General features: G+C 49.1%; 2 protein-coding genes across 3 annotated transcripts in view; one reads left to right on the forward strand and one right to left on the reverse strand.

Annotated features, from left to right (window-relative positions):
- The first annotated feature begins 5,356 nt into the window (after nucleotides 1–5,356).
- Nucleotides 5,357–6,980, forward strand: Cldn5 (claudin 5). Its single transcript, XM_041678102.1, has one exon. It carries the CDS (start codon nucleotides 5,770–5,772, stop codon nucleotides 6,424–6,426), a length of 657 nt encoding a protein of 218 aa, XP_041534036.1. The 5' UTR covers nucleotides 5,357–5,769; the 3' UTR covers nucleotides 6,427–6,980.
- A 2,681-nt stretch (nucleotides 6,981–9,661) lies between these two features.
- Cdc45 (cell division cycle 45) overlaps nucleotides 9,662–26,070 on the reverse strand; it is a 36,771-nt gene continuing 20,362 nt past the window's right edge. Inside the window, exons 9-19 of one of the 2 annotated variants that reach the window (XM_041678150.1) lie at nucleotides 25,586–25,636; nucleotides 24,125–24,244; nucleotides 23,171–23,302; nucleotides 22,905–23,003; nucleotides 21,424–21,585; nucleotides 15,034–15,172; nucleotides 14,874–14,957; nucleotides 13,118–13,236; nucleotides 12,883–12,959; nucleotides 11,062–11,128; nucleotides 9,662–9,781 (exon numbers count right to left, since the gene is read on the reverse strand). In XM_041678150.1, coding sequence (XP_041534084.1) covers nucleotides 11,064–11,128; nucleotides 12,883–12,959; nucleotides 13,118–13,236; nucleotides 14,874–14,957; nucleotides 15,034–15,172; nucleotides 21,424–21,585; nucleotides 22,905–23,003; nucleotides 23,171–23,302; nucleotides 24,125–24,244; nucleotides 25,586–25,636 — 1,048 coding nt within the window. In that variant the 3' untranslated portion in view covers nucleotides 9,662–9,781; nucleotides 11,062–11,063. Of the gene's footprint in view, nucleotides 9,782–11,061; nucleotides 11,129–12,882; nucleotides 12,960–13,117; nucleotides 13,237–14,873; nucleotides 14,958–15,033; nucleotides 15,173–21,423; nucleotides 21,586–22,904; nucleotides 23,004–23,170; nucleotides 23,303–24,124; nucleotides 24,245–25,585; nucleotides 25,637–26,070 lie in introns of those variants that run through there. The other variant, XR_005976601.1, reaches the window with a different exon arrangement.

A 26,070-nucleotide genomic window follows, 5' to 3' on the forward strand; every position in this document is an offset into this window, starting at 1 on the left:
TGTATTCAGGGATTATTAGCAGTAAGATGTGTTTTATACTTAATTTTCTAGGTTAACATACAAAGTATTGGATTTCACATTTTTTTTCACCTCTTTTACACTAGTTTTAAGCAGACTGTAATGCTGTCCTTTAGTGATGCTTCGTGTTTCTTGTACTTGCTACTTCTCCAAGCCCTTGGCTGCCTGACTGTTATGATGTTAAATGAACTTGATAAGTTCATCTGTTACATTTGGCTCCTAGTTGGTGGCACTATTTGGAGCAATTTAGAACCTTTTGGAGGTGGGGGCCACCTAACTGGAGGAAGTGGGGACCCTGGGGACAGGCCTGAGGGTCACAGCCTAGAAGCAGCTTCCATGCACTCTGCAGCCATGCTTTTACCATCACGATGGGCTGTACACCCTGAATGTATGAGCCAAATGCACCTCTCCTCCCTCAAGTCCCGTAGCTGGTCATACTGATAGGAAAATCACGAATACAGTGGGTTTATAGAGTTGAACAAATCTGCAAATTTTCAGTTAGTGTTTCTTCAAGCACATATGTTTCATCTCCCTTGACTTTTTTAGAGACTCTAATTACATGTCCACTAATCTGTCCATGGTGCCTGGAGCTCAGCTTCCTCCCCATGTTTCATCTCCCTTGACTTTTTTAGAGACTCTAATTACATGTCCACTAATCTGTCCATGGTGCCTGGAGCTCAGCTTCCTCCCCACGCTGACAGCTGATCCTTGTGTGCCGTAGTGGATTCAGTTCCTACTTTTAGGTCTGTATGTTCACTAACCGTATCTTTTGCAAGCTATTCCAGATTTTTTGTTTGTTTGTTTGATACAGGGTCTCACTATATAGTCCAGGCTAGCCTCTAACTTGCAATCCTCCTGCCTCAGTCTCTTGAGTGCTGGGATTACAAGTGTGTACCACCGCATCCAGTGAATTAATAAACTTTTGAAACTGAGGTTGCCTAATGCTGATTGCGGGCAATGAAAGGTGGCATCAGATAATAACACCGGTAATATGACCTCCTAAATACAGTGAGAAAGGACACTGATAATAGTATTGTTTATAATAGAAATGTGTCACTTGCAGGGGCTCAGTATGTAGATTGCTTGTCAAAAGCAAAACAATGATCATGTATCAAAAGATGCCTGGAGGGATGACTAAGTAATTGGCTGAATGCAGTCAGCTCTCTGGGTCTACAATCACAGACTCAACCAACCGTAAATGAAAATATATGAAGTCAGGTATGGTAGCATATACCTTTTATCCCACCATTTGGGAAGCAGAGGCTGGTGGATCTCCAGGCAAGCCTGGACATACCAAGTTCCTGGACAGCCAGGTTTATAGAGTGAGACTTTGTCTCCACCAAGAAAAAAAATTGGCATGTGAAATATACACTTACAATATATGTGTGAAGTAATATGTATTCGTATTATATATACAAAGAAAATTGTATCTGTACTGAACACTTCTGTATGGTTATGATTCTCTGAGCAAAGTAGTGTACCAGTTATCCATACATCATCTGCAATGTTCTAGGCATCTACAGAAACCTAGATATGACTTAAAGTACACAGGGGAATGTCCGCAGACTGAAAGATCACACATTTATACTCCAGCTCTGGGCATCTGTGGATTTGGGGAACGAGTTCCTAGGTGGCATCCTAGTTCAGTGTCCCTTTGAACCAGGGCTCGAGCTCCACTGATCCCTCTGGGGTCGTGGCCATTATCATCTGTGAATCTCAGAGCTTCAGAAGAGTTGGCCACATTCACACTCCACCTGCAAGTGTTGGGGACAGACACCACACTGGGCACCAGAAACATCCCTAATCATGTGGGTGCTTTTAACAAAGCAGGAGGTGTTTCTAATCTAGTGACAAATTGGTGATTTCAAATAGACAAGGGTATAAAGTTGTGCGGTGGTGAGTGTGACAAAGGACAGAGGTCAGTGTAGACGCTAGAGAGTGGAGGGGAAGGGAGTGGAGGGAGCAGAAGTTGGCTCTGGGTCCTGGAGTATCACTGCTACCTCTCTGGGGCTTGGGGAGAGACCAGGCTGGGCAGCATGGAGACTACATCCAGTGTGGGCTTTGAAGTCTACAGGACTCCAGGACTCTGTTACATGGAGTTCCCTACCCACCCTCACAAAACTCTCCTGCTCATTGGAGATGCTAAAACCACAGCGACCTCTGATGTTGTTGGTTAGTTGGCACCTACCTGGGCTTGAGGTTCAGTGAACTGCGAAGGTCAACTGAGCCAGTGAGTGACTTCAAGCCCCTCTCGGGCTCCCAGGAATAGCACTAGGAGCCTCCAGATTATAATTAGTCTCTTCTGCAAGTTTATAAAACTGAGGCAGGGGCCTGCACTATGAATGGAGAAAATGTGGCACAGAGAAGCCAAGTTATTAGCTCAAAGAGCAGGGGTGACTCTAACTGGGCCGCAGAAGACACCCAGGCCAGAAACTAAGAGTAGACTGCAGGGGCCCGTGCCCTCCTACCCAGGCCACCCTGGGTTTCCAGCCCAATGGTTAGTGACATGGGAGGTCTCAAGATGCTGCCTTGGGGCCAGCGAGAGCCCAGGCTCTTGGCTTCCGCCAGAAATGGCTCTGGGAAGAAGAATTTAGCGGTTCTGTAAACATCTGCTGGACGAGGGGGAAACATCCTGGACCAGAAGCTGAAAGACAGAAGGAAGGCTGGCTTTTCACTCCCTTTGAAATAAAACCTGTTTGCTACGAGCTTCCCAAATCCAAGCCTCAGGAACCTGGGGCCTAAATTTAGATTGTCCATGGAAGGTCAACGGATCCCCCCAGGGCAGGGTCAGCCAGCAGCTGCTGGAGATAAACTTTGCTTTTCTGCAGACTCAGGCCTTTCTCTCACACAATTAATGGGATCCTGTGCCACTTCCCCTGGGAAGGCAGAACAATAGCTATCAGGAGCAGGTGGCCGGCCTGGCAAGCCCCTGCTAGAGACTGGGATTCATGTCCCCATACAGTCCTAGACTCCCTGGTCCTGGCTCCCTGCTGCGCTCTAACCGTACTGACCTTCCCTACTCCAGGATCAGATCCCTTCGGAGCCTTCTCCTACCTCAAGGGCAATTTATTTAGCTTTATTTTATTGACAAGTGATGGAACTTGCTAAGCAAGTGCTTTTCTCCTGAGCTGCCTTGCCTAGACCCAAGCGCACATGTACACCAGGATCCGTCTGCTCCCTGGGAACTTCTTCCTGGAATTCTGCTGAGATGTTGTTCTTCAGGGAGCCCTTTGCTGCTTTCCTTCCTACCTGTGTGTGCTGTGTGCTCTGGTGGAGACAGTGTCCAGGGCACAACAAATTCCCAAGGAAGAAAAGCACTTCTCTTGGGTCTGGGATGGGTCGCTTGGACCACCTTCAGTCTCAGAGGAGGCTTGAGGAAGCAAGGTGAGCCCTAGCTGTCTCTTTCTGGGGTGGTTCTGGTCCCGCTGCATGCTGGGGAATATGAAGTCTGAGATTCCACCGCCAGCTCCTTGAAATACTGTGAGACTGTTACCAAAGGTATGTGAACTTGCTGGGACCACGCTGGGTGTCAGACTGAGGACAGTACCAAGATGGTGGAGAGGAGGGCAGGCAGGAAGGAGGGCAGCATATCTTGCTATTTGCAACCCCAACTAGGTGAAAGCAACAAGCTGCCTCTTGTCTGGAACAAATGGATGGCAATGATCACTGTGCTGAGACTCGCGACACTGTTAGGAAAGCCAACAGGTAAAAGCTATCCTGGCTTGAACCTTTAGGGCCTGAATATAGGGAGATGTCCATCAGGTGTATCTATCAGTGCAACCTTGCAGAACAGCAAGGCAGACAGTTAGAAAGATGGACGGACAGACAAAGAAGTCATCAGCAAAAGGTAGATCCACAGGAAGATGGATCTGATCAACATGTGGAGTGTATGCTCCTAGCCACATGGTCAGTCCAAAGCGCTCACAGCCACCTAAGTCTAGGCTGCTCCCAGAATCCAGTTCTTTGTCAATGGGCAGTGAGAGCCATAGAGGATTGTAGATGAGGGCCTGCAAGGGTTGCTTTGTTGGGCGGTCTGAAGAGGCTTCAGTAGTTGCTCCAGGAAGATGATATGGAGCTCAAACGGAGGGGACTGGCAAAACGCATTTTCCTGGCCTGGAGCCAGGAAGTAGGATGGAGAGGGGAGCCTTGGAGTTCCGCACTACTGGGCAGTGGAGAGGGTCTGCAGAAAGACAGGGAAGGGCTTACAGAGGTGGAAGGCAGTAGACAATAAATGGTGGCTGGAGGGAGCTGTCCTATCCATCTGGAGAGTTGGCTGGGGACAGAAAGGGTGTGTATGTGAGCTTCTCCCCGCACCAAGGCCTGGCACCTTGTCCTAAGCATCTTTCCATGTAGGGTGAAGCAGGCACTGGGCTGGCTCCATTGACCTCTCACTCAGAGGCATCTCTGGAAGGAAGTTGGGGCCCAGAAGGGAGAGATTTACCAAAATTCCCACATCTGTGGCTGTTCTCAACAATGTCATCTTTTCTCTATAGAGGCCCTGAGTTCTTTTGAGCAGAGGAAAATAACAAAACAAAACCCCAAGCACAAGGACAAAAAGCCCATCCGGAGTCTGGGGCTCGTTGGAAACAAAGAGAATGGGGAGGCGAATGCTGGAAAGCGGCTGGTGCCCTAGTTGGGCTGTGGGCTGTGGGCTGTGGGGCCGGGTGCCCCCACCTGAGCCTCAAGGACCCAGAGAGTCCAACCCAGTGTACCTTTCAAGAAATGGCTGGGCCATTGTGCAGAAGAATGCCCGGAAATCCCGCGACTCCCTCCTCCAGCGAGGATGGGGCTTTTCCTCCTGGCCAGGAAACTCCAAGTTGGCTTCCGGAGGGTAGCCTGGGGGCTGGGGTGGCAAAGTACCACAGATGCTTGAAGGCATAGCCTCTTTACGCCCTTGTGTGTCTCTGCTGTGCTGGGATCACAGTCTATGTGCTGGAGGAGACTGGGGACTGAGTGGCGCTGCCTGACGCACTGGACCTCAGAGGATGGAGGCAGGCAGCATCACAGAAGAGACAGCTCAGGCCCTTGCACCGCCACTTTGTGTCAGTCCGAGGTTCCAGGGAAGAAGTGAGTGTAGACAGTGGTTGGGCAGGATCTTGGAAGAAGTTATATATAATATAACTAAGGGAGTGACCAACACAGGCTTGCCTAGCATCTCTGGTTGGCGTGCGAGGGACAAACAGTCTAGAAGTTTGTTTCACCTGTGCACAGGGGCTCCCGGAACCTCCATGACAAGCCTTTGCTTGAAGGGATCTGAATGATCTGGGGTGTAGCGCGTGGAAATGGTTGGTGTAGGCTAGAGGTCATGCAATTAAAGTGGAGAGACAGGGCACGCAGATCGCCTGTGAACCAGTCAAGGAAAGCCCCGACTTGGACAGAAACCGGTAGGGTTTCAAACTGCTGCCCTGCTGGAAGTGCTGGGGGTCGAGTGGGACTTGTCCTGCGCTCTGTGGTTTCAACTGTAACTGCCAAAGGGTCCGCGATTGGCTGTAGGCTGAAGGTCTGCTCATGGATTGGCTGGCCTAGCTCGGGGCTGCGCCCTGGGGGCAGAGACCGCCCTTCCCACCCCCCAGACTTCAAATAAGAAATCCCCAACAACAGGCACTGAAGAACCGAGCTGGTGTTGGTGATCCTCCCTTCTGGTCCATTTCAGGAGGCTCCAGAACAGAGGCACCACAGAACCAGCTGAGCGCACAGCCCAAGCAGCGCCAAGCGCACCCGACGCCCCAGACGATAGTTCGATCTTTAACCATGGGGTCCGCAGCGTTGGAAATTCTGGGTCTGGTGCTGTGCCTGGTAGGTTGGGTGGGCTTGATCCTGGCGTGTGGGCTGCCCATGTGGCAGGTGACTGCCTTCCTGGACCACAACATCGTGACGGCGCAGTCTACTTGGAAGGGGCTGTGGATGTCGTGCGTGGTGCAGAGTACAGGACACATGCAGTGCAAGGTGTATGAGTCTGTACTGGCATTGAGTGCCGAGGTGCAGGCAGCTCGGGCACTCACCGTGGGCGCTGTACTGCTGGCACTGGTGGCTCTCTTTGTTACCTTGACCGGCGCGCAATGCACCACCTGCGTGGCCCCGGGTCCAGTGAAGGCACGCGTGGCACTCACCGGCGGAGCGCTTTACGCGCTGTGCGGGCTGCTGGCGCTCGTGCCGCTCTGCTGGTTCGCCAACATCGTGGTCCGCGAGTTCTACGATCCGGCAGTGCCGGTGTCTCAGAAGTACGAGCTGGGCGCGGCGCTGTACATCGGATGGGCAGCCTCCGCTCTACTCATGTGCGGCGGCGGCCTCGTGTGCTGCGGGGCTTGGGTCTGCTCCGGCCGCCCGGAGTTCAGCTTCCCGGTCAAGTACTCGGCACCGCGGCGGCCCGCAGCCAATGGCGAATACGACAAGAAGAACTACGTCTAAGAGCGGGAGGCACGGCGGGGCCCTTCCCGCAGCCAAGCCCGTGATCGGAGGGACCGACGTGGGAAGCCGCACGTGGATGGCAACCACCACTGGTTTGAGCATTGCAGACTCCGAGACAAGTCAGGCTGGGTTCCTGCCCGGCTTTTTCGCGCCCAGAGAGTCCTCTGACAGTCACCATCTAGACTCTGCTCAGAACAGACACTTGTGAGGACTTGACCGACCTCATTTTCTATGCGCAGTTGGCCGCGGCATGGATGCGGCTCTCGGATTTCATCGGTGAAGCAGGCACTAAACTGCAGGTGACAGTTTCTATTGAGCAGTTCTGGATGCTGCCTTAATGTCCAGTAGCTCCTACTGACCTGAAAGGGCAGCTGGAGAACCCCAAGCCCGCAGACTGGGCTGCCAGAGGCATGTGCTATAAAGGGCATTTTCCTTGTTAGTGAAGAGGAGCCCGTTGAACCAAAGGACTTGGTCTGAACCTCGTCTCACTCCAGTACTCCCCCAACGGGGGCGCCTGTAGGTACCAGAGCCTTAGAGGGGCTGCCCTCCTCGTAACTTGGGGGTGGGGCGGGGCGGGCAAGAATTTGCTTAGTAAATGGTTTGAACACTTTCAACCGTGTCCTGTCCTCTGTCCAGCTAGCCACTGCCTGTGCCCAGTACCGCTATTCATCCAATCGCCCATCAACCTCCTCAAAGTCTCTCACGGGTATTTCTCCAGTCCTCAACTAGGAGATGCAGTTAGACTTGCAAGAAGCTAAGAATGTGGACAGAAAATTCCAGGGCAAGAGCTGGATTCAGGCTGGGATAGATGGGGGAAAGCTGACTCCAGGAAAGGATCCAGCTGGAACCTCACATCATGGGAATGGACTGGGTAGTGGGAAATGCTGAGGGTAGGTAGCTAGCTAACCAGCAAGACTGGTCCCAAACACATTTCCTCCCAGTGTTTGCTCAGTTCCAAGCACCACGAAGCCGCCCCAGGCAACTGTACACAGCCAGCACTTCCCTTGTGTTTGTGAGCTAGGGTGAATCAAAGATGTCACTGGTCCTCAGCTGACTGCATGCTTAACTGTTAAATGGGAGGAGAGGCACTTGCTCAGAGAATCTGGGCCTGACTCCAGCTCTTTGTCCCAGCCCCTCAGGTTAGTGCGGCTCTACACAAGGTCTAGCTAGGGTCTGTGTCCATGCCGCTGGTAATGCAACTGTGTTGACAACCACAGGGGATCTCCGGTGTGACTGTCCTGGGAGAAAGAGGGTGAGGGGCCAGGATTTGGAAAAAGACCCCAGGAGGGAAAGGCAAGTAAAGCCACCAGAGAGACAGAGAGAAAGACAGAAGGAGGAAGGGAGGAAGGAAAGAAGGGAGGGAGGAGAGGAAGTGTGTGTGTGTGTGTGTATGTATGTGTGCGCGCACGCACAAGCGAACAAGCTTATTGTTTCTCCCTATTCGGGTAGTTTTACCTTTTGCTAAAAGACCAGGAACAGGAGTGGATGGAGGAGGCGGTGGCTGCAATGAAGCCCTGAGAGCAGGAAGACTTGGCATCTGCCTCCACCCTGGCTTCCACATTCATTAAAAAGTCTTTCAGGCCTGGCTGGGTTCATCACAGTGAGGAAAGGAAAGGAATTAATCCTAAGGATATGAGCTTAGAGAGGCTCAGCTCAGGAGAAATTCTGGAATTGGGGACAGAGAAGGCAAGGGTGGAACTTATGAGGAGGTTGACTTCCCAGTGGCCTGAGCCCCAGTGAGCCAGCGTCTGTGGAAACCTCACTGGACCAATTTGAACTTAGCCTAACATGCGCATGTGCAGGAGGGAACAAGCACAGTCCCAAGCTTGGGGACACATGATCCTAGAGCTGGTCCTGTGCCTTAGCTGGCCCACTTGGCTGGCGGTGTACTCTTCCCACCGAGGTCTTTACTGAGCACAGAGTACGGGAAGGGAGCTGCTCCACTTGAGTCTTCCGAACAGCCAGAGTGGCCCTGAGAGTAGTCAGCTGGGGCACTGCTAGCCTCCAGGGTCGGGAGAGAGGAGCCAGTCCTCACCCAGCTCCCGCCCATTGCAGTCCCTCATTTCCCCAAGAGCAGCCTGACCACTCGGGGCCCCTCTTCTAGACCACTTTGTGGGCTTCTCACCACTGACTTAAAATTACCATCAGTACTTGGAGTAAGAGGGAGATGGCTTAGGCTACATAGTGAGATCCTGTATCAAAACCAAAACTGAAAAACATTTGAGAAACCTACCCAAACAACTCCTTCTAGGACTGTGTGCCATGCTGCCTTCCTCAGGAGCTCAGATGCCCACAAATGGGTATCTCCTCCTACCATGTTTGCTTCTGCAGTACCTATATGTCCAGGCAGTAACTAGCCCCTCTTCCCCTTCCCGCCTCTCCAGGGACAATGACTGTTGGCTCTACCATTCTAGCTCCACCACAGCTGAAATGTTCTGTGTGGGTATGAGCAAGGTTGACAGGAGCCTGGGACAGTGTTTCCCTTCAGGCATCACTCGGCAGCCAGACCTCCTTGATCTGAGGCCTTCCCCCATACTTTCCCATTAGCAAAGCAGTGTGACCCTGCATGCCGGCAGGGTCGAGGCATGTGAGCAGGCCCTGCACGCCCAGGGTGCCCAGGGTCGAGGCATGTGAGCAGGCCCTGCATGCTGGCAGGGTCGAGGCATGTGAGCAGGCCCTGCACGCCCAGGGTGCCCAGGGTCGAGGCATGTGAGCAGGCCCTGCATGCTGGCAGGGTCGAGGCATGTGAGCAGGCCCTGCACGCCCAGGGTGCCCAGGGTTGAGGCATGTGAGCAGGCCCTGCATGCCGGCAGGGTCGAGGCATGTGAGCAGGCCCTGCACGCCAGCAGGGTCGAGGCATGTGAGCAGGCCCTACACGCCGGCAGGGTAGAGGCATGTGAGCAGGCCTTGCACGCCCAGGTTGCTCAGGGTCAAGGCATGTGAGCAGGCCCTTGCAGGGTAAGCTGAAGGCCACGGTGGAGGGGTGGCCAAGAGGGTAATACAAGTAGGCAGTATCCAGTCCTTCCTGGCATTACTGGGCAGCAGCCATCACAGGTACTGAAGGGTCGGCCCAGCCTCTGCCCATTGAATTAGGAAGCCAGGAGAGCAGGTGAGGGAGACCTGGTCCTAGGGCTGAGTAGAGAAGTCTCTGTACTTCCTGCCGGCACAGAGAACGGCAGCACACAGGAACAAGGCTGCCTTGAGTCCCAAGAAGGTTCAGATTAGGCACACAGGGAATGGAGCAAACATTTTATTAAAAACCACATAGTCCCACACATCAAATGTATCTTGCAATCTACTAGAGGCCAGGTGATATAAATAAGGAAAAGGAGGTCACTTCTGGAGAAATCAGATTCTGGAAGGAAAAAAAAAGGTTTCACACAATTCATCCTTTCTCCCCACGCATCAAACAGACTGAACCAAGCCCTTCCCGTGTGTGCTGGGCTGCTGCTTTCAGCCACTCCCGTGGCAGAGTGAAGGGAGTGTGCAGGTCTACTGAGGTGTGTGCTGTCCTCTTACAGAGTCTCAACTGTCCCCATCAGAGTGCCCGGACCCTCCTCACCTGGTAGACCGTGTCTGGAAAGGTCTTGACTTATCCTGCCAGGGCAGCTCTGTGGCTCGAGTACAGGGCCTCCCTTGCCTGGTCAGTCTCTACTGCTTTCCCATGACCTAGCAGCCTCCTCCCCTTCCCCTGCCAGTTACAGCCCTGCCCGGATGGCCACATACACAGCCGAGCTGCTGACGTGGGAGGTCTGCCTCCACCTGGCCCTGGCACGGCTGCTCCCCACAGCCCAGTACACACTTGCTACCTGTGGGCTAAGGGTGCTGTTGGCTCCTTTTTGGAGTCAGACTAATTACTTACTTACACAGCCCAAGGTCGCTGCTGACTACCTGAAAGTCTGACCAAGGATTTCCTGGTCCAGTCTAGACACCTTTCTTAATATGGCCTTGAATGCTCAGGCTACTCTGAATGAAGTTCCTAAGACTCACGAGGCCACTGTAGTTCCCTACAGCTCAGACTTTAACAAGGACAGGGCAGCTCCAGACTGAGCTGCTTCTCGTGTCAGAGCCTTGGAAAGGCTGCCTGGTCAAACAGGCTGAGATGGCTACACAGGCATAGGAATCACATGGTTCCTCAAAAAGAAGAGTCATGTGGAAAAACAGTGAGGGCTTCCCAAGGGAGCCGTCGTAGGCCACATGCAGTAGGCCTCTCGGGATAGCTGTCCACAGCTGAAGGCTCACACAGAGCCAGCATTTCATGGCCTGTGGCTGGGTAGTTGCCAATAGCTTCCTTTCTTACTAAAGACTGAGTGCAGAAAGGCTCAGAGGGCCACTTTTGTAGGCTCCAGCCTGGGGCTTGTGGAGCTTGCACTGGGGTAATCACACATGATGCGCAGCCCCATGGTGTGGGCATTAGAGAGAAAACTTGAGGTTGTTCTGAGGGGTCAAAGGTACTTAATGAAATTAGGCTTTCTCAGAAGTGCTCCATTGTGGCCCTGCTAGAATTCTTGGGAAAGACATTTCTGGGAAAAATCTCCAGACCCTGCTCTGATCTGAAACACAAGTAAAAGTCTCTGTTGAGGGAGACAAAGCAGGAGTCGGCTTGAGACCCAAGGGCTGCCCACCCTGGCTTACCCTCAGGACAGCAGAGACACGAGAGCATCCAGGAACTTGCTCCGGTCCTCGACTTTCAGCTCAATTACTGAAGTAATGAAAGGAAAACATCTTGTGAGCGGGGAGGAGTGAGAAACAAGGCCTCGTACACGAACTCCCCCTCCTCCCTCAGGCTGACAACTCTCCACCGCATTCCACAGCCAGGCCTGGAAGGCTCTGCAGTACTGGTATTGACCTCTTTCCCACTATATACTCCCACTTCAGACCTGCTGGCTGCTCTGTGGAAAGGCCAGAGCCTTGTCCTGCAAGGACTCCCAGGGCATACAAGGGTCAGCAATGTCAACCAGCAGAGGAGACACAAGGCACGTGACAGCTTTGATACAGACTTGGACAGGGACTGGTATCAATGCCTGTCCCCACATTAGTGCAGGCCACAGCAGACCTGCTTTGTCCTGTGCCTCAGCTTCAGCATTGTCTTCTGCAGAGGACATAATATGAACTACTTCTGTTCTAAAGGGCAGACAGATTCAGACAGGCACAATGAAATGATGCCAGAGCCTGGTTAGGGCTGGTTTGGGCATTGCAGGATGTTCCATGCTGTTGGCCAACTCCCCAGGAGTGCAAAGCCTTGCCTATCAGGCAGGAACTGACCACAGCTACTTCCACACTCCCTACCTAGGCTCTTCAATCCCCAGGAGAAGCCAGGGATCTGCCAACCCAAACCCTCCCTGTGTATAAAGGTGAGCTGTGGTCAACCTGCATATCTCAAGCAGAAAGCAGGAGCTAGTGCTCAAGATGGACCAACCCCATAGTGCCATGGCTACAACTGCCTGGCACAAAGAAGCCTGCCTGAGACAGTGCAGGCAACCCGAATACAGGTCAGTGTTAGGGAACCAGAGAGTGATGACGTAATGTCCTTTCTGAAAGACGCGGGTAAAATGCTGGGGTAGCCAAGTGGTGGTGGCACAGTCCTTTAATCCCAGCACTTGGCAGGCAGAGGTAGGAAGGTCTCTATGAGTTTGAGGCAACCTCATCTACACAGTGAGACCCTGTCTCAAAAATAAGATAACAAGCTAGAGACAATGGTATTGCCTTTAGTTCCAGCACTCAGGAGACAGAGGCAGGTACAGGTGGAACTCTGAGTTCAAGGCTAGCCCTGTCTACATAGGGAGCTTCAAGACAGCCAGAGCTACGTAGAGAGAACCTGCCTCACAAAACAGAACAAACAACAACAACAACAACAAAAAATCAATACCTAAACAAACAAAGCAAAGCCAGGCCACAAAACCATTCAACTGAACCGACAAACAAGATACAGCACATGTAATCTCAGCACTCGGAAGGCTGAGGCAAGAAAGTTATGAGAACAAGGGCAGCTTAGACGATATAGCAAAAATGAAAAAAAAATGGAAAAAACAAAACTATGTCTTGTGCTGCTATGTGGTGAAGCCATTCTCCGACTAACCAACACATGCAGTGTGACAAATATTGGACTGCCCCACCAGTATAGTGCCACGGCCTCAGGTAGGGCTCTTCACGCTGCCAGCCTTGGGTCACCACAGGTTGTGCTGTTTCCTTGTCTACTCGAGGGAGATTGATGAGTGGCCTCTAGGGTCATCGCAGCCTGCCTGTCAGGGGTGGGAAATGATTTGCAGGGCAGGGCAGTAAGGCTGTATTCAGGCTTGTAGCTCCCAAGCTGAGAGCAGCTCACCGAGGACTGTTTTGGTAGGCCGAGAGGGCTGCTGGCTCGGTACCGTCACTACCAGCTTGCCTAAGTCTAGGGCCTGTGATGGCTTAGCGAGAATGAAGGCAGAAGTGTGGCCATGGGGCAGAGATACTCACCTGAGAGGTCAAAGTGGTTATGTAGAGTCCGAGAGCTGGTACTTTCTGCTGCCTTCTCAAATGCCCGTCCAAAAAAGCTATAGGTATAGGACAGACATGTGGGGAGACAGACCACAGACAACACCCTTCCCAAGCCTGTCCCTGTGAGAGACAATGAGGGGCGAATGGCACTCAGGCTCAGCAGAGCTGGTGGGCCAATGCGCTGACACACCCAGGGCAAGGAGAAGCTACTCACTTCTTTCTATCTGAGCTGTCAGTCTCTGGGGGGATGCCCACCACGGTCACCGTGCCCTGCTCTATGCTCAGGGGGGCAGCCATGACCAAGGGCAGCAGCTTGCAGCGTCGGTTCTTTGTCTATGGAGACAGGGGCACTCTCAGTCACAGCACTGCAGCGTGGGCCACATGGCTCAGGACCTAAAAACTGACACCATCAGGCTCCCCCTAATGCCTACAGGGTGCAGTCACCAGAGGACGTGCGACAATTCCAACTTGACTCCCAGTTATCTACGGGCCCAACCCTCTTAGCACCCTCGCTAGGCCTTCAGGGACTCAGCCCTGGCTTTCCTTCCATCACCTCTTCCAGGTCTCTAGGAGCCCCTCCCAGCACCCCTGCCTTGTTCTATTCTTCTTCCTCTCAGGGCTTCCTGCTTGAAACTCATTCATGCACTCACTTCTCGTGGGTCCCTCCTGCACACAGTTAGGGTGGAGGTGGTGAGGTCTCTCTCAGTGACACACTGACAGCTCTAACAACATCATCAAGGTGACCACTTAGCTGCTTGGCTTATGTAGGACTAAGGTATGACCCAGGATGTGAACTTGGCCAGCTGGGGGCTGTTGAGTCAATGTCTGATAACTGACTAGGCCCTGTGAAGTGGCCGCCTTCTACAGATGAGGAAACGGAGGTGCGGGGTCAGAGTTCTTTCTCACAACTAATACATGAGGCCGAGATGTGAACAAAGCCACCAGGACTGCAAAGCTCCCGTTTGGTCTAGTTAGTTCATCTTGACATTTTCGTCATTCCAAGCAGGTGAAGGGATTGGTTCTAGGACTTCTATGGATACCCGAATCCAAGACTGTCATATCTCTCATGAAAACACTGTACCGCTGTAATCTATGCGTGCCCCTGCATACACTGCAATCATTGAGGCCACTTACACTGCCTATACAATGCCTCCATAACACTTCACTTGCACCAAGTCAGGGCACAACAAATACAAGTTTTGTTTCTTACAAATTTCTCAAAAGAATTCTTTCCAGGGCTGGGGATCAGATATCCTGACAGGGCCTCACATACACTAGGAAGGCTCCACCACTGAGCTATAGCCCCAGTCTTCATAAGATAGCTGTGAGCTCAGACTGCTGAGACTGCGGAGCCGAGGCCCAGGAAGACAGCTCTAGGTTATCTTCAGAACGTCAGCTTCGCTGTTTTACTGGCTGAGTTGGTGTAAGTCTCCTACCCCTCATCCTGAAGCAGACTGACAGCTGGAGTTATCAGGAGCCATCTTCTCTGCTTCCCTACCTAGAAGTCCTCTATTAGCTGGCTTAGCACCTGTCTAAATACCAACTGTGTTAGAATGCGTTCTAAGAAAGGTATAGGGGCCACAAATCTACAGAGACATTACTCAAACCTTTGTTGGGAAGCAAGTCTACATGACTGACTCCATCTTTTCCTGATTTGCCACAGATGAACCTAAGTCCCAGTTGCACAGCTTTCTGGGTGTCCCTCCCTATTCAGCTGAATGACATGAATAACAAGTGATAATACGAGAGCTTGTAGGAAACTGGAAGGTTCCTAGAGATTAGCTGAGTTAAAATAAGAAGTATGCCCAGTTCCCACAGCTGGTGAATAGTGTGGGTAACTCCAGGCCATCATCTACCATATTAACCGTGTACCTGCCCTCTTAGACCCATGCTGCTGCCACCTCACCCCACCCCATCACCCCCACCCCATCATCCCCACCCCATCATCCCCACCCCATCCAGCTCCTCACCGAATGCACAAAGGACTTGAGCAGATGTCTGCTGAGCAGACTCAAGGACGCTGGCTTGGAGAACAGTGTAACATCCGGAGTGCCCTGGAAGGGGAAGAGAGACGGTCAGAGGAGATCACTAGGAGGTGTGCGTGGCATTGCATGTGTAGGGGAGCCTAACCTCCATGAGTGAGCAGTAGAGAAACGGGCCCTGGGAGGTGACAAGGTTGGTACAGAGGCAGCTGGCAATGGTCTGCTGGGTAGCTTGCAGATGCTTCTTGGCGAGCTCCAGACCAAGGTACAGCTTGTCCAGATTACTCCTGAAACAGTACAGATAACGGGCTTACATGCTGCTTGTTGAGTACCATTGCTAAAATACCAATGTTAGATAAACTTTGATTTCTGGTTCAAGAAGGGGCGTAGGGATAAGAATTTATCTTCTCAGCCAGGTGGTGGTGGTGACACACACCTTTAATCCCAGCACTCAGAGGCAGAGGCAGGCAAATCTCTGAGTTCAAGACCAGCTTGGTCTACAGAGTGAGTTCCAGGACAGCCAGGGCTACACAGAGAAACCCTGTTTTAAAAACACAAAACAACAAACAAACAAACAAACAAAAAACAAAAAACAAAAACTATCTTCTTTCTCTCTTGACATGAAAGGAAGGAACAAAAATATGTATAGACAGTGCTGGAGTAAGAGACTCAAGATTCTGGGATCAAACGAGAAGACTAATGGGTATGGTGGTGCACATTGTAATCCCACACTCAGGAAAACCGTAACTCCAAGGCCAGCCCGAGCTACAAAGCAATATGGAATCTAAGGTTCCCATAGGAGGACCCAAGAGTGTACCTGGAGGCTCCAGTAGTGCAGGCTTAGGCAAGAGTGAAGGAAGCGTAAAGAGGCCCACATGTACCCAAAAGAGGGACTTTTATTCTTCTTTCCCAAAAGAGAATGTTCCCCTCTGAATATTTTAAATGAGCCCTTTGGAAAAGTAAGGCTGGCCTTCAAGCAAAACCTCTATGCCCAACAAGCTATGTCCAAACACACAGGGCTCAGGCAAGATTCCATAGTTTCCTTCCTAAATACAAAACATATCAGATTACTTGAGAAAAACTTATGGCCTTAAAAAGAAAATGATCCTGAAGGAAACAGATGGTCAGAGAACAAATGAAACTAAAACGACTCCATCATGTTCTGAGAGATCTGGGTGACCATAACCTTCCTATAACAAGAACAGGATACTATGAAAAAAGGCCAGAAACCAGGAAGTGTTGGCAGAAATGAACACTTTGGGAAGAAATAAAACATTTAGTCAAAGAACAAAGATAAGAAAAGCTACCTCAAGATCCATAATGAAATAAACCCAAGGAAAATACAAAGCAAAAACATACAACGGGACATCTTTCTGGGAAGATAGAACACGACTAAGAAGCACTGATGCTGGAGGGTCCAGAAACTAAAGAAGCAACTGTGGAGCTGCAGAGCAGGGTCCACGAACTGAAGTGACTTGTCTGCAAACTGAGCACAACGGGGGAAACGAGCTAGAGCAGATGGTGAGAGTATCTGTCAGCGGGCAGGATTGGTCACTGCAAAGAAACAAGAATCGAAATGGGTGTGATGGCACAGACAGCAGCCTCAGCACTTGGGAGGCCAAGAAAGGAGGATCATAAATTTGAGAGCAGCCTGAGATATACAGAAAGATAAATAAACAAGTAAAAATTAAAGAACAAGAACAACCAAAAATCAAAAGGACTCCCACACTTTTTTTTTTTAGCAATGTTAGTTGCTGGAGGACAGGGCACAATGGAATCTATAGTCAACAGAAAACTACCTTCAATGAAACCAAAGATCATTTGAGGGTAGAAAAGGGCATTGCGTGACAAAGGACGCAGGATGCCTACTACTACATGTGCTCCCTTTCCCTGAAGGTTATCTGAAATTGTGCTCATACACAACTATGGGAAGAGCAGGCAGCAGGCTTCAGCAGCTGCAGGTCCAAGCCAGGGTAGGAAGGCAGAGGTGCAGGCTCTCCAGGAAAGAGGGAGTAAGAGATGACATGGGGGCTCAGTCAGAAGTACTTACCACACGAGTGTGAAGACTTGAATTCCATCCCAGCACCCATGTAAAAAGCCAAATACAGCGGGCACATGCCTATAACTCTAGCACTGGGGAGGCAGAGACAATAGGTTGCTGTTCTCAAAGCTAAAGTGAACTTAATGAAGAAGACACCATGCACACACATACACACACAAAGAGACTACTTATTGAGAGAACTGGGGAGAGGAAGGGGCAGAAAATGGACATGAATAAAGGAAGCAATTAAATTAAATCTTCAAACAGGAGCTGGAGAGTTGGCTCATTGGTTACGAGTCCCATCTAATTTTGCAGAGAACCTGAGTTTGACTCCCAGTATCTACGCGGTGGTCCACAGCTGTTTACAAGTCAGTTCTAGGGGATCTTATGCTCTCTTCTGACATTCGTAGGCACCAAACATGCATGTAGTGCGCATACAGATATGTAGGCAAAAACACTCATACATGTAAAATAAAATTTTAAAAAATTCTAGATAAAAATAGACCAAACCAAACAATACAGAGGAACTAGATTATAAAAAGCAAACACTTAGGTTCTAAACTTGCAGGAAAACAAAAGAACAAGGGACCATCATAAACTCCAAGATACAAGAAAAGTGACAGCAATCTGTCACACAGCCAGCATCACTGTGGGTGCTGTCAAGCAATGAAAACTCCAGGCAACCGGATGTTAGATAACAAAACTGAGGGGAGTTCTGCCCTGTTCAACAGCACATAAGTGTAACAGGACACCAGTAAAGTACACAGAGCCATGCGACAGAGCAGAGAACTTGGTAGAGATTGAAGAGTCAGAGCAGTGTAGCTCCAAGAGTCCACCCAGAGTTTCTGTCTACACTGCCCTTTAAGAGGACAGTGGACAAGAGAGCAGGAGAGGAACGGTAAGAAAATGAAAGGATGGGGCTGAGTATGTGCAAGACCCTCGGTGTAACCCCAGCATTAAAAAGCAAGAGGAAAGGCACAGGCAGACGGCATGCGCAGGACTGCACTGCTGATGGAGGACTGACCTGTATGTGATCTTTCCCACCCAAAAGCTCAAAGAGTCCACAAAAATGTCAGACTAATGTGCAGCAAGGCTGCAGGCACAGGGTACATGATAAATACACAAAAACTGCTTGGATCTCTATGTGGTAGCAATGAGAAAACAAAAATGAAGTTGAGAAAACATACAAACATTTATGTCAAAATTACCAAGAGATGGGGCTGATGAGATGACTCAGGAAATAAAGGTGCTTGCTGCACCAGGTTGGCAACTTGAGCTCGATCCTCAGAATTGGAAGAGAACAGAATCCACAGAGCTGTCTTCCATACACATCTCCACCCACCATGCTCATATACACACAAGAATAATACTTCAAATTTTTCACAAAGTGATTATAAAGTTAATCAGGCAACATTCAGCCAAGTGAAGCAGTGCATGCCTGTAATCCCACTGGTTGGGAGGCAGCGTCAGGAGGATTAGAAATTTAAGGTCATTCTTAGCTACATATCAAGTTCAAGGCCTAGGCTTGAAACTGAGGGATCTACAGAGTGAAAACAGGAATGGAAAATAGTAAGGGAAGACTTCTTTAGGGACTGCTGGCTGCTGATCCCAAGGTTAAATTCCAGTTACCTAGAATAGCAAAGATAATCCTTTAAAGAAAAAAAATGGAAGTCATGCTTTCTAGTTTCAAACTCGCTACAAAGTTGCTACAAAGTTACAGGAATCAAAACAACGTGGTGCTGGCATAAGGTTAACATTTAGATGATGGAAGAGAACCAACAGTCTAAAATACATCTTTATGCTTATGGCCAACTGATTTTTAACACAAGTGTTAAAATAATTCAATGGTAGAAGAAAAAAAATTAAAAAACAAATATTCCTAGGAAAGGTAGGTGTCCACATTAACAAAATAAAGTTGGAAGTCATTGAGATGGCTTAGTGAGTATAAAACCCAATGACCTGGTGGCTGGAGAGATGGCTCAGTGGTTAAGAGCACTGCCCGTTCCTCCAGAGGACCTGGGTTCAATTCCCAGCACCCACATGGCAGCTCACAACTGTCTGTAACTCCAGTTTCAGGGTATCCTATATGACACCTTCGCATCAATGCACATAAAATAAAGTTAAACAAATTATTATTATTATTTTTTAAATATTTATTTTTATTATGTGTACAATAGTCTGTGTGTGTATCTGCAGGCCAGAAGAGGGCACCAGACCTCATTACAAATGGTTGTGAGCCACCATGTGGTTGCCGGGAATTGAACTCAGGACCTTTGGAAGAGCAGGCAATGCTCTTAACCACTGAGCCATCTCTCCAGCCCCTTAAATAAATTATTTTAAAAACAAAAACAAAAAAATCCAATGACCTGAGATCAATCCTGGAACCCATATGGTGGAAGGAAAGAACCAAGTCCTGCAAGTTGTCCTCTGACCTCAGGCACACATACTGTGGTATCCACGTGCACAGACAATAAAAAAATGTAGGAATAAAGTTTTAAAAAGAATAAAGTTGTTGTATGCCTTTTTGTGCTAACCACAAAAATTAACCTCCAAAGAGTTACATACCCAGTGTAAGAGCTAAAATTATAATACACGGAACAGAAAAAAAAATTGTGAAATTTTTGTGATTTGGATTTAGAAATGGATCCTTAACAACACCCAAAGCACAAGAAGCAAAAGGAAAATCAGATGATCTGGACACCATCAAAATTAATACCTAACTTACAAATGGGAGATTTGAATAGACCGTAGCACTTCAGACAAGCTGCACAAATGGCCCCATCCCCATCAGCACATGGAAGGATGCTCTAAATCATTAGCCTCAGTCACAAACCACTTCAAATCACAGACCACAAGTGTTGATAAAGACGGAGAAACTGCATCCTTCCTACACTGCTGCTGGGACTGGAGCAGCTATCATGGAAAACAGCCTGGCAGTTCCTCAGAAGGTTAAACCAAGAGCACACATAACCCCACAATTCCACTCCAGCAAAAGACGTGAAAGTCCAACTACAGAAAAACCTGTACAACATTACAGAAGATCGTCAGAAGGAAGAAAAACCCACTACTATCAGCTAATGAAATGGCACATAAAATGTGGTATATTCATCCAGTGGAATATGATTTACAACAAAGAGAAGTCCTTATAAAAGCTATAGCATAGACACTATAACCACTACACTAAGTGAAAGAAGCCAGATGTGAAGAACTACACACTGCACATCATACAGAAGCCCAGGAGAGCAATCTTCAGAAGCAGTTGTTCAGGGCTAGGAGGGCTGGGTGGTGATGGCTAAGGGGTGCAGAGCTTCTGGGACAATGAAGAAGCTCGAAAACTGCACAGTGCTGGCTGCTGTGCATGCTTTTCTTTGGGGTGTGCTGTACATGTGTGTTGTTTTTTTAGGATAGGATCTGACTATATTGCCCAAACTGGCTATTTTTCAACTTTTGAGGTTCCTGCCTCCACCTCCTGAGTTCTGAGATTACAAGTAGGCACCACTACTTATGGTTGCACCATATACTTTTAATAAGAAAAGAACTATATCTCAATAAAACTACCTGTTTAGAAAGAGAGAAGAGAAGAAACTGAGGAAACCCAGAAGGCAGGGTCCCATATTTTTTTTGTCCTGCACAAAACCAACGGAAACAACAATTCTATTAAATTAGAAAAGCAATCTGATTTAGCTTTTTTGTAAAAACCCATGGAATTAAATTTATAATATTTACATAAATAGAGTATTATGGTCCAGTCCCCATGAAGTCAATATTAAAAACAGAGAAGCATCAAGCTGAATATGGTGGTGCATGCTTTTAATCCCAGAACTTGGGAGGCTGAAACAAGCAAATGTCTGTGACTTTGAGGCCAGTCTGGTCTTTTAAGCTAGTTCTAGACCAACCGGGGGTACACAGTGAGACCCTCAAAACAAACTAACAAGTAAACAAACAAACTAAACAACAAGCAAAAATCAACAAATAACAAAATGAGGAGCAGAATAAGATCACCTTTGACATACAAGTGTACCAGAAAGTCACATCTCCAAAACACCAAAACTGGAATGTCCTACTTCAAGATATATTAACAAACCAGAGAATTAGAAGAATTAAAAATGAAGAATTAGAAGAAAAACAGGAGTGAATAACAGTGTCTTAACAGAGTCAGAAAGCATAAAAGAAAAGAAGACAATCAAAAAGGGAATGAAAAGACTCAATTCCAGCTCTTGGGAGGGTGGGGCAAAAGGACCATGAATTTGAGGCCAGCCTGGGCTATGTGTTAAATGTGATGCCAGCCTGAGCTACAGAGACTTTATCTCAAAAAAATACAAAAAGGGACCCAAGAAGTAATGAACCTGGAGCAGGGCCGGCAGCTTAGGAACAACAGCTTGCTCTCTGTGGTTGCCGTAGGAGAGCCGTTCTCATGCCCAGGGCATCCTTGTGATTGATCTTCCGTGTAGTGTGGGACTAGGGCCAAAGGATTACTGCCCGGATCATGCCCATTACCTGGAGAGGCTATCGAGAGCCTGGATGAAGTGGTCTGTCCCTGAGCTATCCTTCTCAGGATTCTCCATCAGAGACATGGTAGCAAAGACTACGTCGCTGGCCAGGAACTTATGTTTGAACCCAAAATGAATGCTGAAAGTCTGCACACGCATGTCCTTCATCCTGTCAAGGGAGGAAGCAATGTGGCTGTCACTCTCAACTTGTCCAGATCAACAGATCACCCTAAAGCTCCTCACAGGTCCCCAAGAATGTGACCAATGCTTAGAGGATGAGGTAGACTAGAACACCCAGCCCCTGCAGCCCACTGTCCTGACCTCAGTTCTTGGCCTAGGGATGAGTAGTACATACCCATCAGGCCTGAGGTGAGCAGGATTCCTGTCTATGTCCTAATGTTAGCTGGCTGGGCAGGAGCCCCCAGGCACAGGACCTCAGTGGTGCCTGACTTCTGATTCCAGTAGTCTATCTACATCACAGTCCAAGGATTTAAAGATCTTACACATGCTAGGCGTGTGGTGTACTCAGGAGGCAGAGGCAGGTGGATCTCTGTGAGTTTGAGTCTATCTCAACAAAAAAAAAAAAAAAGAAAGAAAGAAAAAGAAAAACTCTAAACATTAAGGGCAGTTTAAAAAAGTGCATTTTAGTTTATTTTTTAAAATAATTTTTGTAAAGTTATTATGTGAATGTGTGTCTATGTGCATATATGCCCAAAGAGGCCAGAGGAGGATATAAAATCCCCCTGGAGCTGGAGTTACAAGTAATTATGAACCATTGGCAACGATGTCAGGAACTGGAACTCAGGTCTTCTGGAAGGGCAGTGCGCACTTTAAGAAAAAAAATATTTACTTTCATTTTATGTGCATTTGTGTTTTGCCTGCCTGTATTTTTTTTATAAGAACGTTGGAAATCCAGGAACTGGAGTTACACACAGCTGTGAGCTGCCATGCAGGTGCTGGGAATTAAATCCAGGGTTTTTTTTCTTTTTTTTTTTTTTGATTTTTCAAGATAGGGTTTCTCCGTAGCTTTTTGGTTAAACCCAGGTCCTCTGAAAGAGTAGTCAGTGTTCTTAACCACTGAGTCATCTCTCCATCTTTTCAGTCCAAAAAAAAGGACTGAATCCAAGATCTCAGAACTTCAGAAACAGTCAAGTTTGAGTTAGTCATAATAGTTTGTACATTCTTGGGGTTTGTTCTTTTTTTTTTTTTTTTTTTTTTGATTTTTCGAGACAGGGTTTCTCCGTAGCTTTTGGTTCCTGTCCTGGAACTAGCTCTTGTAGACCAGGCTGGCCTCGAACTCACAGAGATCCGCCTACCTCTGCCTCCCGAGTACTGGGATTAAAGGCATGTGCCACCAACGCCAGGCTTTGGGGTTTGTTCTTATCCACCGCCCGGCTTTGGGGTTTGTTCTTATCTTTGCATCAGTCTAGGTGGACGGCTAAAGCAGAAGCCCTATCTTTAAGAGGCATAATCCAGAAAAGCATTTACCCAAATTTATTTGCAGATTCTTCAATCATTTCCCGCAAATTCTCCTTCAAGGAGACGTCCATGGACTGAAACTTCTGTTTCACTTGTTTCAGCGGAAGCCTGGAGAGAGCATCTGTGTGAGTGAGACTCAGAACCACCAGCAGGGGGGAGGCTTCATGGGGTCACGGTGCATGCCCGCCAGGGGTGCCCTGACACTGCATTCACAGAGGAGGAGCTGTACTGTACATCCAAGTAAGTCACAGCTACAGGGCAGGGCAGTCACTCACCCCATGTCTGCAAGGAATTCCTGGAGTCGCTTCTGCCCGTGTACAGACCAGAGTTTGAACCTGGCTGCAGTGTAGCTGGTGTTGTACAGGCTTTCGTGGAGGGACCAGTGCTGGTACAGTGCCAGGCGGAGGCTGGGTCCAAGGTCAAGGAGCACATGTGGTACCCACTGCCCACTTCCTGCTTGGAGCCACCAGTGGCTTATATCCTTCAGTTGGTACAGACCCACCCAGAATTCTTAATGGACAGCCCTGTTTGTGGGAACCTTTTGTTGGGGCCTTTCTGTGTATCTATGTTGGGGGCTGCTTGAGGGCGGCAGAGACCAGAGCTGCCCAATTCATGGAGGGAGCACCTGAAGTTGAATCATTTCCTCTTTTTGCACCATGCACCATTTTCTCTCTTTGACAGACAAGATGCAGAGTTTGAAAGCCAGCTACTATGGTCACAGCTCCATATACCATAAGAAGCAGAGTAAGCAGCCCAGGTCACTATTTTGGTCTGTTGCCACGGTCTGCCTACCCCAGCCCAACTCTCCCTATTCTTAAAGCCCTTTCTCCATCCCTTCCTGAACTGGCCCTTCACCAACTACAGCCCCTTGGGTACACACGGACCTCATCACAGGGTCTCCTCTACAGGGATCAGGCTAACTCTGCAGTCTTGCTGGTGCCTTGCTACTGCTCCATTGGATACTTGGTGTTTCTTGTCCTCATCAGTGCCCTTCCTTCCCAGTCCTGGGGCCCAGGGACTGGGCAAAGCTGTCCACTTTGCTTCAGCTCTCAGTAGCCTCCCACATGACCCAGACACAATCTGTGGCCAGCAAATACACCATAAACACACTGCTTATAGGAGGACAGGGGCAGCTCTATCACCATAGTGATGGAGCAGAAAGCACCTACTGAGCAACATGCAAGTGGTGAGTGCTGCCTCAGACCCAAGGCGCCAAGCCGCAAAGATACTCATACTCAAAAGAGATCCGGGTGCAGTCTACAGAGAGCGTGTTCTCCTCCGCCTCATTCCGGTGGTTATGCCGGGACACGTGACGTTGCAGGATACCAATATCAGTCACATACTTCATTCTGGAAGAAAGCATGACAGGCTGAGCCAGCTCTTTCCCCAACTCAGGAGCCTCCCCACCAAACAGCTGTTCCTGAATGAGGATCGAGGAAGCTTGTTTAGGTATAAACTAGCCAGCCAGGGATTGACAACTGAGAGAGAAGGGCAGGGTAGCCTCTGGCCAGGCTATCTCCCATCTTGAGGTATTAAGACACCTTTCGTGAGCATCATGGAGGGGGCTGGCTACTAGCCATACAAACAATTAGATCCCCATAACAATGATCCACACAGAAAGTAGACCAGCACATGTATCACCAGCAAATGCAGATGGGGTAGGCAGACCCCACTGGGATGAGCCACAAACCATGATGGTGACAAGAAGGTCTCATCTGAGGCCACCAGCAGGGGAAGTTCCTAATGCTGTATGCACTATCATTTCTAAATGTCACTCACATGCTTTCCCTATGCCATCCTTTTTAAACAAAACTATTTATTTTTAAGGTGTCTTTAAGCCTGCAGCCTCCCAACACAGGTGCTGTGCTGAGAACTGAACTCAAGTACTCCATAAGAGCAGCAGGCGCTCTTACTGCTGAACCATCTTCCTAACGCCTCCACACCATCCTTAACAGGGAAGGACTGAGGCAGAGCAAGGCCGGAGGCCGGCTCAAAGAGGCAACCCAAGCAACAGAACTGTGACTTCAGCTTGAGTTCTTTAAACTTCCTGGGCTACCTAGAAGGCCTTATACACAGTGGGGGATTCCGAAAACTGCGCAAGGAAGAAGGTGAGCAGTTGAAGGCGATGCTTAGGGACATTCGTGGGGTCTCCTGAAGAGGGTTAGAACTGCAGGCCTGACCTGTTCATTCATGTCCTACTTGGTATCTAGGAGGCTGAACTGCCTACGGGAGGCAGAGAGCTATTACTTTCCCCAGTTCACAGAGTCCAGCAGAAGGGAGGGCACCACACTCACAGAGGACCAGCCCTTCTTAACCCTGCTTACCTTTTGAGAGCAAACCCATTCTCCCTGCCAGGACCCCTAGGCCTTCACTTTCTCTTTCCTTACTTCTTCCATGCATCCACGTCTCCCCCGAACCTCTAACATGCATGGGCTACTTCTTATTACCTGCTTCCTCCCATTGTTGGCTCCACCCAGTGGACTTCACAGGGTGATAAAGAGGCCAGGCTAGGCCAGAAGTAAAGACAGAGAACTGCTACTGTGTCTAAGAGCCCAGGCAAGGAGAAGAGCCACCCTTCTCCTCCTTCTCCATAAGCTTTTCAATGACATTGCCTCCCATCTCCCCCTGACAAACTCAGGGGCTGCCACATAGCACAGAACTGTCCCCCAAACTGAGGGCATCCTCCTTACTGAGTGATCTTGTCGTGCACCCACTGGTCCGTCAGTCCAACAATGGCCCACCTGGAAGAAAAGCAGAAGATGACGGTCTGCCATAAGCTGCCTGTGCTTGGTAGGCTATGTGCCATGGAGCCAGCTGACATGAGGGACAACCCAGGCTCGACATTCCCAGCAGTGTCTTGTTAATATGGCCTCCCAACTCACCCAGGATCTGTAAACTATCAATCTTTGGGCTTCTTTTCTACTGAAATATTTGACTTTGAAATATTGACATTTTGAAATTGTGCCTTATATCTTAATAAACAGGATATCTTACACAAGGTTTTTCCATAAGGTTAGGCTTCCAGTTCTAGGGCAAAGCTTAGGTAGACATAAAGTATAAATGGGTCAGACAGAAGCCACCAGTGTAAACAAGTGACGTAAAGAACCCATCATGGGTCAGACAAGAAGGCATTAGGCCGTCCATCCAGTAAAAGAAGTATCCTATGTAAGGTACA

The sequence above is a fragment of the Microtus oregoni genome, unplaced genomic scaffold, assembly GCF_018167655.1.
Source record: "Microtus oregoni isolate MIOR12 unplaced genomic scaffold, Mior012 000029F_ref0000214, whole genome shotgun sequence".
NCBI lineage: Eukaryota > Metazoa > Chordata > Mammalia > Rodentia > Cricetidae > Microtus > Microtus oregoni.